The 17,005-nt window shown below is 39.5% G+C and overlaps 2 protein-coding genes across 3 annotated transcripts in view; both read left to right on the plus strand.

The window, feature by feature from the left end:
• The first annotated feature begins 2,693 nt into the window (after positions 1 to 2,693).
• On the plus strand, positions 2,694 to 11,014 carry LOC135164175 (EH domain-binding protein 1). Of its 2 annotated transcripts, XM_064124265.1 has the most exons (9): positions 2,694 to 3,539; positions 4,938 to 5,327; positions 5,580 to 6,342; positions 6,450 to 7,010; positions 7,320 to 7,403; positions 7,483 to 7,596; positions 7,660 to 7,860; positions 8,052 to 8,605; positions 8,832 to 11,014. In XM_064124265.1, the coding sequence occupies exons 1-9, from the start codon at positions 3,436 to 3,438 to the stop codon at positions 8,911 to 8,913; spliced, it is 2,853 nt and encodes a 950-aa protein (XP_063980335.1). In that variant the 5' UTR covers positions 2,694 to 3,435; the 3' UTR covers positions 8,914 to 11,014. The 2 variants fall into 2 exon arrangements, with proteins under 2 accessions (XP_063980335.1, XP_063980336.1); XM_064124266.1 differs by lacking the exon at positions 2,694 to 3,539 and having other exon boundaries at positions 5,190 to 5,327; positions 5,545 to 6,342.
• Positions 11,015 to 11,678: 664 nt separating this feature from the next.
• Positions 11,679 to 17,005, plus strand: part of LOC135164171 (trinucleotide repeat-containing gene 6C protein) — a 30,857-nt gene continuing 25,530 nt past the window's right edge. Inside the window, exon 1 of the mRNA XM_064124249.1 lies at positions 11,679 to 11,883. The gene's annotated coding sequence lies outside the window, so the exon portion shown is untranslated. The remainder of the gene's footprint in view (positions 11,884 to 17,005) is intronic.

The following is a 17,005-nucleotide window of genomic DNA, read 5'->3' on the forward strand; positions in this document are numbered from 1 at the left end:
GTTCATATTTTTTTCTCAACATTGAATCCCCAAATAGAAAGGCATAATGAGACACGCTTGATTAATCTAATTACTCGGAGCCGTGAAAAATCAATATTTGATTATTCAATGTCGATTGTAACATTCTACATTCAGTAACATGCAACAGCTAGATATTGCATCACATTCGCTAATCACGATACGAAAATTACGCATGACTAGGCCCGCTTTCGACGGGTTTTACGGCTTGTCACAAGTCTTGGCGGGGTAAAAACAAAGACTAGCTTCTCCCGTTGCTGTTGCTTTGTTCCTTTACTTGTGACGATTTTTCTCATTCACCTATCAAACTGAATTCGGCACGGACATCGTTGCGCGTGATCAATCATGCGGTGATGGAGAGAAATTTTCGTATGCTCTTCCATCAGTTGATCTGTCGATCTGTCTTCCGGTATGACAACGGGGTTTCAACATTTCTTGAAAAATCATCAAATGTTTCTTGTTATACTGTGGTTGGAATTTTCTCTTACATTTTTTCATACTGCGAACAAAATGAAGATTCAATGCTTCTCATGTCTTTATGACTATGATTCTATTACATAGTTTTGTAGACATTCATCATAATAATTGCATGAATTGACCATTTCTATCAACAGATTTCATGAAATAATTTCAACCATGTACATGAAGCCAATTCTACTCCTGAGCTCTGTGGCTCTTGTCCTCGCTGGTACGAAGCCAGTGAAGGATGCGCGCAAAGCCCGAGGATTTGTTCCAACCTACGATGATGCTGCCCTGGGTGACTACACCCTGGTGAGTGACTACGTGCAACCAGCTGCTCACGTGGACACTCAAGCGGCGCATTCACATCACGCCCTACCCGCCAAACCTGGTTTCAGCGTTGGAGGTGGACTAGTGTCCATCGCCCGTGGTTCTGCCGATCAAGCACGAACGGCTCTGGGTAACCAGCACTCTGCCGCCGGCCAGGCCGCCTACGTAGCCAAAAATCAACTCGCCCAGAGTGCAGCACAAAGTGCAGCCACTGCCAATGCTGCATTCGCCGGAAAGCAGATTATCTTTCTGGGTCTCCAGCAGCAGTCCACTGATGCACGCACTGCTGTCGATGGAGAGAAGAGACAGCTCGAACAGGCTGCAAGAGCTGCTCAGGCGGCGAGGAATGCGGCTCAACAGGCTATGCACCAGGTCCAAGTTATCACTGCTGCATTGAATGCTGCACAAGCTACTCAAGGTAATGGTGACGGTCTTTAGGAAATTAAAATTTTATCGATTTTTCTGGGTTGTGGAAAAGTAGATCATGTCGCAATAGTTGTTATTCATGCTTTGGCATTTAGAACGGATTTTTCAATATTGCCTCACCGTCTAGATATTTATCCACTCAATTATATACTACATATTACTACTGATTCTGCAATGTGGCTTAATATGATTTCATGTTTATTAACGTTTCAATTAACTTTAAAACGATCTCATGAAATGGATTCAGGGTAATTTCTCTGAGATTTTCTTTAGCTTCTCGTAGAGACATAGAAATCCCACGCTATTGAATTTATAGGGAAGTTGGGGCATTTATTTTTTTTTGCGCAAGTTCTTGATCAATATTTTTTATTCAGATCATGCTGCTCAAGCAGCCGCCGAAGCCGCCGCTGAACTTGCCGCCCAAACCACGATGTTGGGACAGGCAAAAGCTCGTGCCCAGTCAATTGACGAACAGCTTCATGCGGCACGCATCGACTTCGAGGCCACGCAATCTGCAAGAGACAAAGCCCAGGCAGCAGCTCAGCAGGCGCAGAATAACGCAGCTGCTGCCGCAGCTCATGCAGCAGAGAGTGCCGCAGCCAACCATCCACAGATATCTGTAGCCGAAGAGGAGGATGGCCATCACACGGCAGTTGCCGCCAAGGTCCAGGTCGACAGCCACGAGGAACTCGTCCAACCACAGGCTTACTTACCACCAACCCAGTACGAGGATGTTGATCATGAACAGAGCCTTCTTATCCACAGGAATTCCCTTCAGTCCGCCCCACCAGCACTCTTCCAAGTTCATCCAGGTGCACAGGCCCCTGCAGACGACTACGACTACAAAGGATACTATTAATGCTTTAGATTGTGATTTTTTTTCCTTTGTAGATGCGTTTGTACAGAGTTGAGTGTGGAATTTGAGGGATCCCTCATTCCACAGTGAAAAAAAAAATGTTTTTACATATTTGTTTTTTTTATTATTGGTCAGGAGTCTATGGTCCCCTCGAAAACCTTCATATGATCCCTCTGACCCTTAATTCGATGGTAGTGACTCGTATTATGAGCTCCACAAATCGAAGCAAAACCTTCAATTGGGATTCCATGTAAAAATTTAATTTTAGCGTCAATTACCAATCCTTTCATGATTTCCAACCGCTCGAAGACTATTACGAGTCATGCAAAATATTCTCTATTATCTCCAACAAATGCTAACATGGGGGAGGGTAACGAGAATCTCGTCGAATTATTCCATTTATGGATTATATATTCCTGAGCTTTGGATTTTTTACATAAGGATTACCGACATTCTATTGTCCTTTAGAGTATAAAACATCATCAAATAGTACAAACAAATCATGCGATGGCAAAGTAAAAATTGTATTTTCCATCGGAGTCTTTTGCGACCGCCAGGTGGCTCTATAACTTCGTTCCATTTGTGATGTGATTTTTTTCGGGTGCCCTCCACATTTAGCACAGACAAAAAGAGGAGGCCGTACGATCGCGTACGCGCATTCGGGTGGTGCTTAGTTTTTTTTTATCACTGGAACTGTCCGAAACGCCTAATCAGCTGTCTCATTGTCACAGTGAAATGGTGTGGGTGAGTGAATAATTTGCGAGTGTGAAGTTGGAAAATAATCAGGTGTTCCCTGACGGTGAACTGCCCCAGAGGCAATGACTCGTTCCTGTGCAATAAACTCGTGTAGAATAGTGTCAATTTAACCACGTAATCAATCACCAATTTTCATCATAAGAAAAAATGGCAACAGCAGCAAGACAGTAATGCATCAATTGACGTCGCCATTTAATAACCTATTTCCGCGTATTTTTCAAGTAATAGTTGAAAAAAATCAAGGACAAAGGTTGCAAGGATAATTGACGAGGTCGTACTTGTCGGTGGAGAATACGAGAATACCACATTATCACAATCGATTTACGTAGTTGGATATCCAACTGTTTTGTGCAACCCAGTGTTTTCGTGGAAGGAGAGAGAGATTAGAGAGCAACGGAAGCAGAAGAAAAACATTTGGTTTTGCGAAGGCGGAGGACAGTTTCCTTTGACCTTGACAATTTATAGAAATGACTGATTTTCGAACGTGATTTTTCAACCGAGGAGTTTTTTTTAGATTCGTTCGGTCAAGTCGAGGAGATTTGGAATTTTTTTAACACCGTTTGATTCATGTCATCGAATTATCAGTGAAGATGAGCTCTGTTTGGAAGAGATTGCAGAGAGTCAACAAGCGAGCGGCCAAGTTCCAGTTTACGGTTTCTTATCACGAGTTGATGCTGGAAACGACTTCCAAGTGGTAATGAATTGCTTATTTCAATTTATTCCCAGGAAGCTCATAATTTAATGCGGAGGAGTAGACTTTGAATGGGGGTTTTTGGACTTTTCTGTGTGACTTTAAATTCACAGATTAGTGAGACACTTGTCAGTAACTCACTGCTGCATATTTTAAAGCACTACATTATGAATTTGAAGAATTGGATAGCGCGAAATATTCACGTTCTTTAGACATTTTCTTTATCTCTTTTTTTTCATTCATTCCCTTCTGATAATTATTTAAGAATATTTTGAATGGTTGGGTTCATACGTTGAGAATTTTATTGAGGGTTCTATTGGAAAGAGCGAAAGCTGCATTTTAGCACTGTCATCTCCCTATTTCATTGGTCTCACTCTTGAAACAACTTCCAGCTGGTTGAACTGGTGTGTTCTCTATTGAGAACACCTGATTTTGCAAAATATTTCATAACCTATTTTTCTTTAAAGAGAAGAAATCTAAAAAGGGGTTGTTTGCCATTTTTTTTCACCTCCTCAGATCGAATAATAGTTCTCGATAACTCATTGTGTGCTAAGGATTTAAATAACTAGGTCTTGTGATAATTTTAGTCTTCTTTCTTTACCCATGTTTTTTTCTTTATCTCTCTTGTCATTGATTTTTTTGCATAATTTTTCAAGATCCATGCGCTATGGAGAATTTTTGTGTGGGTTTGGTTATAAAAGAGTAAAATCTATATTTTAAGCAATGCCGTCATGTCATCAGTTCCAACTAATAATGAATTCTTTATTTACTTCATTAACGACGTGAGTAACCGACACGGAATGAGATGAATACAGAGTATCTGAGCACTTGGGAATAGAAAAACCGATATTTAGTACGAGGTTTTTGTCGAGGAGAATGAAATTGATAAAACGGTTATTTAAAGTTTTCTTTCATCCCCTCAGATCTGGAGATATGTATCAACGACTGAATGTGTCATGCTTCGAAGGCCCGAGCCATCGATTTCTTTTCATCGTAGCGTTACATAAATGTGTTTGAATGCATGATGAATCGTCAAATTCTTATCAGGGAATATTTTGGGGAAAACAGTAGAAATGTTTTTTGAGACAATTTCTGTAGAATGGCATCATTTCATAACTTTTTTCTTTTTTATTTAATATCCATTTTTCATTCATTTCTTTCATCATAATTTTTCAAGAAAATCTTGAATGTTGAGAAACTAAAACTCTGGGGGTTAACCTCATTAGTGAAGAATGAAATCTACATGAGAGAATGTCATCATTTCAGTACTGGTACATCCGTCGCTCTAATTACATCAGAATTTCACTTGAATCGTAGCGCCATCATTAATTTGGAATTCAAATTTGTTTGAAGTTTCCAACACCGAAGATTTTTAATTAAAATCTCTGCATAATTCCCTAGGAAACCTAATAAGCTGAGTGTAGTATGGACGAGAAGAAGCAGAAGAGTGAGTTCGGAGCCCCTCGAGTGGGAGCCATGTCTGAGCGATCCTTTAATTGGCATTGTCAGCTGGCCAGTCCCCGACAATCACACTGTCTCTGTCACTCTCTTCAAAGACCCTAGAACCCACGAATTGGAGGACAAGGATTGGACATTCGTTGTGGAAGATGTATCACCAACTGGTAAAAGACGTCATGTGGCTGCTACGAATATCAATATGAAAAAATATGCAACCCTTGAGTCTAGTCAGCAACAATTGAAATTGGACTTGAAGCCAACGTCCAAGAAAATCGTTAGATCAACCATTGAATGTACTTTGTCCTGTGTCTTTCTGCGCGAGGGAAAAGCTACGTAAGTCTTTTTATGATTATTGAATTGATTAACTGCGCTGTAACAACAAATATACACTTCAATAGTTCTAGAATATTTCTAAATGAACGTTGTCCGAATGTATTCGTGAAATAGAATTTTCATGACCTCTTTATCTGTAGCTTGCAAACCCCCTTCTTAACTTCCACAAGTCATTTATAAATATCTGAAGCATTTAATTATTTTTTGTTGTTTGTAGATTAGTTATTCACTAATTACTGATGATTGAAACAGGGATGAAGACATGCAGTCAATGGCAAGTTTGATGTCCGTAAATAACAACAGTGACATAGCCCCCCTGGACGATTTTGACAATGAGGACATCCCCGAGGACGTTGAGGAGGTGTCCTTGAAGAATCTCGACGAAATCCTAGACATATCAACGCAGATTGACTTGATGACGAGTAGTTTAACCGAGAGCGAGGTGCCCAGTACCCCAATCAGTATCGCAAGCTTAGCAAAAGACGATGCAATAACCCCTACGAATATCGAGTCACGACTTCCTCGGGGCTTGAGTGCTAGTGCCATCGTCGACAACATTCGGGATATGTCTCCCATAAAGAATGAGATTGCCGTTGAAAACGATAAGAACACAGCGATGAGATCTAAATTACAACCCTTGGATCTGAAGAAAAACGAAACAGGTGTTCCAAGACTAAGAGAGATAACACCTGGTCAGGATCTTCTCGAGTGGTGCAAGGACGTGACTAGAAATTATCCTGGTGTTAGAGTCACTAATCTTACAACTTCCTGGCGCAATGGAATGGCTTTTTGCGCTATTGTACATCATTTCCGACCTGATCTCATCGAGATTGATTCACTGCTGCCTCACGACGTTAAAGGAAACTGTAAAAAAGCATTCGATGCTGGTGAGGCTCTTGGGATACCCAGGGTAATTGAGCCGGCGGATATGGATATTTTAACGGTCCCGGATAAACTCGCGGTTATGACGTACTTGTATCAGTTGAGGGCTCACTTTACTGGTCATGAATTGGAGGTAAGAATATTTACACATTTTTTTATGAGGCGTGATTATTTTCCTCGATTTCCAAAAAAGTTTAATCATTGATTAACCCTTGATTTTTAATTTTAATTACTGAACAGGTCCATCAAATTGGTAAAACGACAGATGAATCATCCTACATGATCGGCAGATTCAATACAGACAACAACTCCGACGTCAGCGTTCAATTATTTGGCCAGGAAATCATAAACATGAGAAAGAAAGAGCAGCTGGAGCAGAGAGAGCGCAGAGCGGACAGCAACAGGCGATCCAATCCTTTTGATTACAAAAGAGAAGAGTCCTGTGCTGATTCACTTAAGCACAAATTGCACTTGAGTCTGAGCACCGACAGCCAGGAGCATGAATTGGGTAAAGACAAGTCTCCGACAAGTGTCAAGGATGTTAAGGACATCATTCTAGCGAGTTCGAAGAGCATTCTTGGAAAAGTTCTGTCTCCATCAAAGGAAAAGTACTCGTCGAGAGAAAAGAGCAAGTCTCCACCGCGATCGGTACATATGCCTCAGCAACGCCCCATTCTCATGACCAGGAGACAATTGACTGATCCCTTTGGCTCTGATGATGAGGAGGAGAACATCCAGGTTGTTGATGATAAATTGTTTCAGAGTATTTCTATGGGGAAGTCACCAGTGTCTCCCAGAGATGTGAGTCAACTGTTTTTTCATTAATTTATGTTAGCAATTTTCAGTCTTACGATTGGAGAACTGAACCACATACAATAATTCATGCGCATGCGAAAAATTGTAATATCTAGATGCACATCGAGGAGGCTAATTACTCTTCGTTATTAAAGCACTCATCATAATGAAAAAATAAAGGAATAAACCTTCACGATGCAGTGGCTAATTTGGTCCCTATCTTCTTCGCCTGCATAAAACTATCACCCCTCTAAAGTGCAAAAGAATGAATAGCTATCGATCTCAACGACCCTAATGCCTTTTTTTCATTAACAGGAGTTGATTGACCGTGGCATGCGGGCGAGCTCTGAAGGCCGTGGAACAATATCACCATCACACGGAGACTCTCGTTCTCAACACGTAAGAATTATTCCCAAATCACATATCAGAGTTTAGAGTAAATTTATTAGTACGTATCACGGTCTTCTATTTACTACAGCCATTGGTAACGCGTCACGACGAGCTTCGGGAGCGTGCGAGACAGCTTCTGGAGCAAGCGAGAAGCCAGACAAAGACGTCGAACGTATCATCGCCAGTGTCAAGTCCAGTGGAGGTACATGAGAGAAAAATAATGGGAATGACGAAACAGAAATAATGGAGTTACTTTTTATTGAAGGCACAGAATGACGAGGATAGGCAGGCACAACTGCGAGAGAGGGCCCGCCGACTAATCGCAGAAGCCAGGATGGGTGTTGTTGTAACACCAAGTCAATTGGTAGATGATAATAATAGCGACAGACGTTCTATTGATGATCAGAATAATAGTCCGAGAAGAAGTATGACTCCGTCAACACCTGGAGATCGCCTGAGTATAAAGGTAGTTAATGGTTATTCAATCTCATTTTAATATTAATACAGAGAATGAACATTCTAGTTAGCATCAATTTTTATCGATCTCGAGAATCGATTATTCTTGAATTGAAGAAAAAACATTTGCTGATATTCACAATTAGCTATGATGATTTATTATGAGCGGGTCTAATTAATTTGAAATTGAATCTTTTATAGTCTGAACACAATGGAAATGTTCTGGCAAATGCCGTTGCAGTGGATAGCGACAAGAAAACAAATTCTCCACTGTATTCGTTCTCAAAGATTCTGGAAAGAATTTCTCCTGAGAAAAGTCCTGAGAGAAGCCCTCACACAATCAGAGGTTTAGGTAAAGACATGACTTCTTACATTCAGAATGAATTGGAAGCACTGGAGAGGGAGCAGAGCCAGATAGATGTGCAAGCAGCGAAGCTAGAGAAACAATTACGAGCGGCCATGGAGAGCGATAATGAGGAAGACACTGAACGACTGATGTCTCTTTGGTTCACCCTTGTTAATAAAAAGAATGCCCTGCTTAGGAGACAAATGCAGTTGAATATTTTAGAGAAAGAGGATGATCTCGAGAGGCGATTTGAATTATTAAATAGGGAACTGAGGAGTATTCTTGCTGTGGAAGAGTGGCAGAAAACTGCGGAGCAAAAGATACGGGAAAATTTGCTGTTGGAGGAGTTGGTTTCCATTGTTAATAAGAGGGATGAGCTAGTGCATCATTTGGACACACAAGAAAGAGCGTATGTTCATTATTATTTGGTTGATTTTTTAATACTTTTCACATATTCAACTACCTTGAGGTGGGATAAAATTTTTCAAAATTTTCTAGTAGCACCATATTTTTAAATATTTTTTTCTCCAATCCATTTATTTAAAAAAAATCATTGAATGGCTTAAATGATTAAAAAATGATGAATTACTCAAATGGTCGCAATAATCTTAAGGTTTTCTTTTCATTTTTTGCAGGATTGAAGATGACGATGAAATTGAAAGAGACTTGTCCCGGGCTGGACTAGCTCAGCGAAACAAAAATTGCGTTATCCAATGAATAAAGTGCTTGTAATTTGAGCTTTAATGTTGGAAAGTATGATGTTCACGTTGCTGTGGAGTTGCCAAAGAACAAAATTGAACATTGTTTGTAGAATGGTACATTCAAACGCCTCGTTTAGTTACCTCGCTCGGTTATTTTCACTTGGAGATGAAAACGTCTATAATTTAGTAAGTAAATTCGAACAACAAAATTTAGAGAAACTTATCGACAAATCATGAATAAATTGAGGGGTAGGGGATGAGTTACGATAGGCGAAGGACCTTTTTATTACGTGATGATTATGGGTTTGAAGCTCTCTTTTGCTCACGACTTTAGAATACATTTTAAAGTTATACTAGTGTTAATTCATTATTTCATTCGTATTGGGGGTTTTCATAAATCGAAATAATATCCACTGTTTAGAAATAATTTGAATTATCATCGTCGATTGATCATGTTCACATATGTGCCATACGAGCATCTCGGTGCAATTATTTCTATTCGGAAAAAATGCATAATTCACTGATACGAATTTATATTTCATTGCTCATTTCATTCATTCAAGGCTACAAGTGTTTTTGTACTCGATTGACTGTATTTTGAGACAAAATATGACTGTTTCCATTACTAAAGTTCATCCCAGCATTACATTCACGTCAGTGTGATTCAATAGAATGAGAAATTGCATATGCCGTTCAACAACAAAGTAATTAATTCAATTGGAGAAATTATCAAGAAAACAACGTAAGGGTATGTGCAATTACTTAATTCGTCCTCTTCAATCAGTGATTTAGTGTGCACGTTTTTTATTAATAATGAAGATTCTAAAAATTGTATCAAAGAACAAATTGTGTGCAAATATTTTTTTAATTCGCTTTAACGAAAAATTGATCAAGAAATTTTTTCTAATCGCAAACAGAAAAAGTATTTGCCAAAAGAAATCCCTGTGAATGCTGTTGATTGATTTAAACATATATAATACCTTCAGTTTGAACTAACGACTGGAGCATAGTTACTTTACATTGTTTCGAAAATTCGTTGATTGTTTTTATTTCACGATAGATTTTGACTGGTAACTGAATCCACGAAATAAAAGAACAAAGCTTTAAAAATACTATAAATAAATTATATATAATGCGTGAAGCTTATTGTCTTAAATGAATAAAAGTAAATCGTCCACATGATGTAAATATTTGCAAGCGAAATGAAATTAACATTATCGAATTTATCATTTTTATTAGGGAAAATTATTTAACATTTTCATCTCTGTAAACGCCACTCTCGCCTCTTCATTCTAGTTTTATTTATCGTTTATTGTAGAGCTTATGAATTCAGTAAATAGGGAATTTTTAATTTTGTGAAATCAATAAAGTCATTAAATTCAAATAAATCACGACAAATCTCAATTCATGATAGTACGTCCAGAAATTCCTTACACACGGTTACTCGAGGGAAATACGAGAGATTGCCGCATGAAATCTAGAAAAAATCCTACCCATCCCTGAAACCCTATAATTGTAATGTAGTAGATTATGGTATGACGACGATAGGTAGAGGATTGTGAGGAGTGTGAAGCTTGCAGTACAAGGCGTGTCAAGTTGAAGTCTGAAATAAATAGCCCAAAGTTAAGAAAGCTGAAAAGGAGCTGAAAAGACACATAACAAAATCCGTTATAACAAAATAAAAAAAAAATTGAACGCAGTAAATAATTTTCAAATAAACCCGCGCAGTGAGTAAAATGGAGGGGGAAGGTATAGCTTAAATGGCGGTGGGTTACTTCCGGTATTGAGTACAGTATCGGCCGCCTCGAAAATCATTTGGTTTACCAGCCCACTGAAACTCACCTAAAACCCATAAGGATTTGCTGCCCCGTTATTGTCACCGATCCAGATGGCGCAGGATGTTATATGCTTTATCCCCTCCCTGCGATTTTCATCCCCACTCCTCGATTTCTATGACAAATCCTCATATTGAATGTGCGTTCAAATTGTGTTTTTCTTTCTGTGGTTTTTGCGAAAAAAAAATGCCATCTTGCGCGGTTCAAGGATGCAAATCGGGTTATAAAACGAATCCCGAGAGAGTACATTTTTTTTTGATTACGAAAAAAAGATTAGCAGAGTGGAAAATTGCATTAAATCGTGATGATTTGAGTGTTGGGAGAGCTGTGTGTGAAAAACATTTTGAAACTCAGGAAATAGATTGAACAGAGAGAGATGCTATAATTAGAAATGGACAAGTTTTCGGCAAGGTATGTTTACACATTTTTTGTTCATGAAAAATAATGTCATATTCGGGTAAAAAAGATTTGTATATATGTCTTAGACAATTTTAAAAGTTCCACGGCTGAAAAAAGGAGTAGTTCCGTCCATTTTTCCCTGGACCGAGGACTGGAATTCTCTTGATTTGAAATGCCAGGTAAAAAACCCAGATCTGTGTCATTACGTGGAAACATTGAAAATCACACATCTTCGATTAGCTTTAATGAATTGGTACGGACTAGGTTCAAATTTCCTGATTAATATATTTTTTAATTATTGTATGTATATAGCTAAGATAAGCACGTCATTCTCATTTTTATAATATACTAAATGTCAACAAATTATCGTTTTTTCTTTATTTTTTCTGCCAACGCGCACAAAAACCCTGGCGCGTATTCAAATCTTCAAACTCCCAAGCGAGATCGAGCATATAGCGAGATCGAGCATATAGCCATCAGCGCCACCTAGGACGTGACAATATCTGGGCAGCTATCGAGCAGGAGTTGCAGTGGGCTGGTTTACTTTTTGCCATGCGCCTTCCTGCGGTAACCTCAGCAAACTCCGTGCCCACACGCAATGGAGTCTCATTTTCAATAGAAGACCGTGGTTAGTACATAAATGTGTTTTTCAGCGTGTTTAAAGTGAAAAAAAAGCTATTTTTTCTTATCATCGAGTTGTGATAGTGAGAGTTTTAAACGACTGTGAACATCTTTCGAACGCATTGCCGCAGGTGAGTCAAATAACTTTGAAAATAATAAAGAAATGAAAGACGACGGGTCTCGTACGGAGTTGGCTACGAGCGTGCAGGGCATTGCGGTTGGTGTACATAGAGAAAAAATATAAATATAACCTATATAAATGCGTCGTACATCGTGACGAATACCCGGAACATACGGAGGGCAGTCGAGCAAGCGATTAAATTTATTGTTCTATGAGAATAAAAACAGCTAGCCTTTCTTCGGGAAAACACCAAAAATTCTACCGATCATGGGGGATTTCGCCAACACTCGTAGCTGCCATATTGCTAACCGCACTCTTCCCTCTCTGTCTTCCTTTCTGCAGGAGCAAGACGTAATTTTTCACTCGCGCTGACGACTCAAAAGAAAAATAATTCAATGGAATGCATAATTTGTAACCCCTCTGTGCGAATACATTAATTGACGGCTGTTGAACAAGGCACGATATCCGTTCTGTAATGCGAGTAGATCGGAGTGGCCTAACGGCATTTGATGGCCACTCCAAAAATGGGTGCACCAAGAATTAACGAGATAAATCTGAATAATTTACGAAGAAAAACTACCGACAATTTTTATCTCCTCCTCCCCTCCTTCTTCAATTTTCTCTGCTCTACATTCGTTAAAGTGGCATTTGGAGGTCGACGGATGGTCAATCGGAAGACATCGTTGAGGATAATTAATGCCACATTCCACCGGTGAACGTGCAATAGTGTATTTTAACAGCATTCCCCTGTCGTTACAATGCGACGAAAAAAGTTTACGGGTTTTCCGATGAAAAAAAAAACCCTGGGAACTCTCTAATCCGGCCACTGTTACGCTCTCTCATTGGATAGAGCAATTCACATAACCATTGAAATATCCTGCAATAAGCCCCCAACGATAGTTTAAGAAAAGCCCAATAATTGAAATAAACATAATCATTATCGACGATATGCAAACTCGTGGAGAATTCTCCCGATTACATCCTCCCCTGGGGGGCATTCGGTACGACGTTATACATCGTGCCTCTAAGTATATCCAGTGGGAGTGTCTCTGGAATGTGGTCACACTGGCCTGGCCGTATGCTTCTCTTTACCATGTTCATCTTGCTAAATTCTTCTCAATCTTTTTCTCATTCCCTACTTGAATGTACAGTCGTTGTCGGTGGGATTTTGTACACTCGGGGATTTTCCTCTCCCGTAAAACCATGAAAACACAAGGGTTACGCCAAGGCCCCCATCAGCGTCTTCATTGCATGCGGCTGGTGGAAAGTACTCCAAAACTCAAATAAACGGAATATTCAGTTCTGGAAAATTCATCTATTTTTTTAAGAGTCCATCTATTTTTTTATCGCTGACGCATTCACTCATAACTCGAGACACTGTTGGAAGTCTTTTTCTGTTGTATTTTTAATTCAATTTCCGATGAAATTGCTCATGGGATTCTTCCAGATATTTCACTTCAGATTTCGAGAATAATTTTCAAGTGTAAAATCTAATAGAGTGAAGTCTGCTGGATCAATGCATCGAATATGCATATCCAACCTTTTTTCAAGCACAAACGAGTCCGTTCATGACCCTACAATATTTTTCGCACCCCCAGATGTTAGAAAATTCAATTTTTTACTGGCGATTGTTTCACCACCTTCAACATCATCCTCGTGACTCGTAATTACCGTAAAATTATTGGTATCGACAAAGTGGAGAGCAGAGGGACAATATCTTTAGGAATAAAGCATCATATACCCTGGAAAGACGAGAAGTTACGGTTGTTCCGCTCGATGGTCCCCTGCCAAGTCTATCTTTTTCCGCACCGAACGAATCTCTTGCATTGCATATGCCTTTCCATCCGTTCTTTCTACCTTCTGCCCATGTATACCTTAGCCGTACATGTACGTATCAGGAACACGTGGATACATCATGGCCGTGGTACCCAACGAGGAAGAGCCAACCAGCAGTACATGAAAGAGACAAATCTTGAAGAAAAAATAAAGGGGGAAAAGACGCGAGCAAAAACGGTAGAGCGATACAAAAAAAAATAAAGGATAGATAGATAGGACTGTATGTATACATGCACGAGGTTTCGTAATAAATATATGCCGGGATAAAATAGCCAAGGGGGGAGAGGGTCGACCTTGCCCCGCAACTGGCTGACTGCTTGTTGCCAAGCTACATGGTATATATAGCGATCGGTACAAATGCATATACACACTGCGGTCCTCGGTAAAAGCGCAAAAGAGGGGAAAGGGGTGGAGAGGTGAGGAGGAGGGGGGCATGTATCCTATGTGCAACAAACAAACGCGCAGGGGCGGTGTAAAGCATCAACAATGTTTATTACTTTGTGCAACAAAATAGAGGGAGAGAAGTTGTGGTGAAAAATTTTCAGTTTCCAGCGGTTGCGATTCGCGGTTTTCCACTTGTGTCCGATACGTTGTCTGCATGTACGTTATATCGGATAAGAGTATTATTTCACTCTGGTGTAGGGTATATCGAGCTTGGTTGCAATTTTTCCGGTACGGAGATTAGCCAACAGGGCGCGCTACAATAAGACGACCAATGTTTTTTTGAGAAGTTTGTATTTATTTGAGAATTTTATGGCTTCTCAGAAGATGATTTGATTTTCAATAACAATATTTTAGAATTGAGGGAAAAAAATGATTAAATACAGTGATTACTTATTTTGAGTTAGTTCTCCAAAAAAAAAATTTTTTTCTCAGTGAATTGCAGGAAGTTCAGATGTTTAAAATGATGTTGTATTATGTTGGACTGGGTGCCCAAGATTGCATAATGAATGTTCGTGTGGGTGATTATGAAAGGGGTAGGGATGGAGGTGGAAGAGGAACAAAGAGGTGAGAAGTATGAAGTAGTGGCAGGTATCGTTTTGTTTTACGCTCTTTTCAGTATGACACGGCTCTTCCGTTTTTGTTAATTGACAGGGACTGAACTCAGTGGGTACTTGACACCTTCTTGGGCTCTTTTACCGACAATTAGGGTCTTGAGAATAATCCGCTCGGTAGTAATTGGGCAGTGGTTGATACGTGGAGATAGATAAGGGAAAAATGCAGTAACTTCAATTGAAAACAGTTATTGCTAGTTTAATTGTTTTAATAATGAGAGCGAGAGGCCATTTATTTTACCAGAGACGGTATGAATCTCATTTATTAGGCAGTGGTAGAATTATTCGAATTAACTGAATTGCCTCCAACCAACACCACATATTAAATTGTTAAGTACATTGATAGCCAGAAATTCCAAAGAATATCTCCTTAGAGTTTATTTTTCCAGCAGATGGTCTTTAGAATTTTTATTTGAATCCATTTGTTTCCGAGATTAATAATTCATTAACGTGATGAGTTGCTTGAAATCTGACTCCTCAATTCACTTAAAAAATGTCCCCATTAAAGAAACATAAAATTATCTCGGATTGTTCCTGCACTTGATGAAACGTTTAGATAGGATGCGGGGGAATAGAAGCCGGACAGATAACAAGATGTTTATTCACATCTTATTGAAGCTTGCAGTGTACCCGTAACGACTATCTCCAGAGGATAACGTCCTCTTGAAACTTACTCATCTAAAAATAAATCACCTGATATTTTCCTCAACCCCTGGTTGAAGTGATCGATAAAAATTATATATCATAAAAATTGAAAAATATACTCAAAATTTCAATGTATCCTAAAGAATGCGAAATATTGGAATACTCTGAATTTATCGCAGGTTAATATTATCTACGATGAAAATTCATAGTTGCATGCGAGTCCAGGGAGGGGAGCGAGGGGGTGGGCTGGTATGCTGAAACACAGCTCCGTGAAGAAGAAAATAGAGCTGACATGCGAGATACTAGATACTCCCTGGATGCAACAATAACAAACGAGGGAGGACACTGACGATGCGCTTCGTCGGACCACGGATAATGCGCCGCGGTGGACATGCCGAGGTGACCAAGACGATTCCCGCGGGGAGGCAGAGGGAGATTGCCTTGTTCCTTGTTATAATCTCAGCGGCCTCCGGGGGCTTTCAACAATTCTCTACGCGAAAAAGTCACACTTGGCTCGTTTTTCCAACATTTTCTTTTACCGTCCTAAAGGCACATCTGAGAATAATGCATTTGTCGCCCAACGCACTTGGAAATTAGATTGAGTTACACTCCGATTACTTTGAATAACATTTTACCGTTGAAATTATACGGAGCACGGATTTCTTGGAAAGTTCAGAATCTCTGAGGGTTTTTTTTTATTCTGTTAATTTATTGTTCATTTCTCCATGAGCGTTACGATATTATTTATTGCCAGTGGAGGATGCGCATTGAGTTCACATTGAATCCCATCTATATATTGGAATGAATGAAGAATTTGATTTCATTGAGGGGATAAAAAATGAAGTGCATACCAGACGTTATATTCACCGACTAAAAATTACATTTCGTGGGATTTGCAGATAAGGTGGAAAGGAAAAAGAAATAAGTAAACAAGCTGAGGAAATATTTATTCAACACTTGGGGATGCCAAATAACATTCCGATAAATTGCTAAATGTTTGGAGAATTTTTTGTTTGAATCTGTCAATCTATTTGACATTTCCCTACAATAAGGATGAGAGAATTTTTAGCCAATTTCGAATGAAGATTTCAGTAGTATTCAAATCCCAAATAAATAATTTAATTTGATCGATACGAATGTTGCAGTTGATTTGCTTCAAAAATTAGTCTGCCCCTTAAATTTGCAGTCGTTAAAATGCATCAAAGTCGATATGTCCTGAGCACAGAAATCGAGTTCCAAGGGATTTGCAAATAGCTTGGAAAAATTCAAAAAAGAAACGAGTAAAGGGGCGCGATTAATATTTATTCAGCACTCTAGGGTGTGAAAAAAAGTCTCGTAAAAGGGGTGAGAGACAAGGCGAGGACGGTACCAAGGTAAGCGGCGCGGGTGCGAGTAAAGCACGTCGACGGTCTCTCCTATTTCACCATACCCCTACATATTTTTTCCTATAAAACTGCTGGAGAAAGGGAGCCCGTGAGAGAGTGAAAAAACCTCTCCCCTTGCCTCCCGAGAAGGTGGATAGAATGGTAACCGAGGTAGAAGGGCAGACGCGCGCCAGAGGGAACAGCGCGCTGCCGCCGGTGTGCTCGTTGACTA

This window comes from Diachasmimorpha longicaudata, chromosome 7 (genome assembly GCF_034640455.1).
Source record: "Diachasmimorpha longicaudata isolate KC_UGA_2023 chromosome 7, iyDiaLong2, whole genome shotgun sequence".
In the NCBI taxonomy this organism is placed as follows: domain Eukaryota; kingdom Metazoa; phylum Arthropoda; class Insecta; order Hymenoptera; family Braconidae; genus Diachasmimorpha; species Diachasmimorpha longicaudata.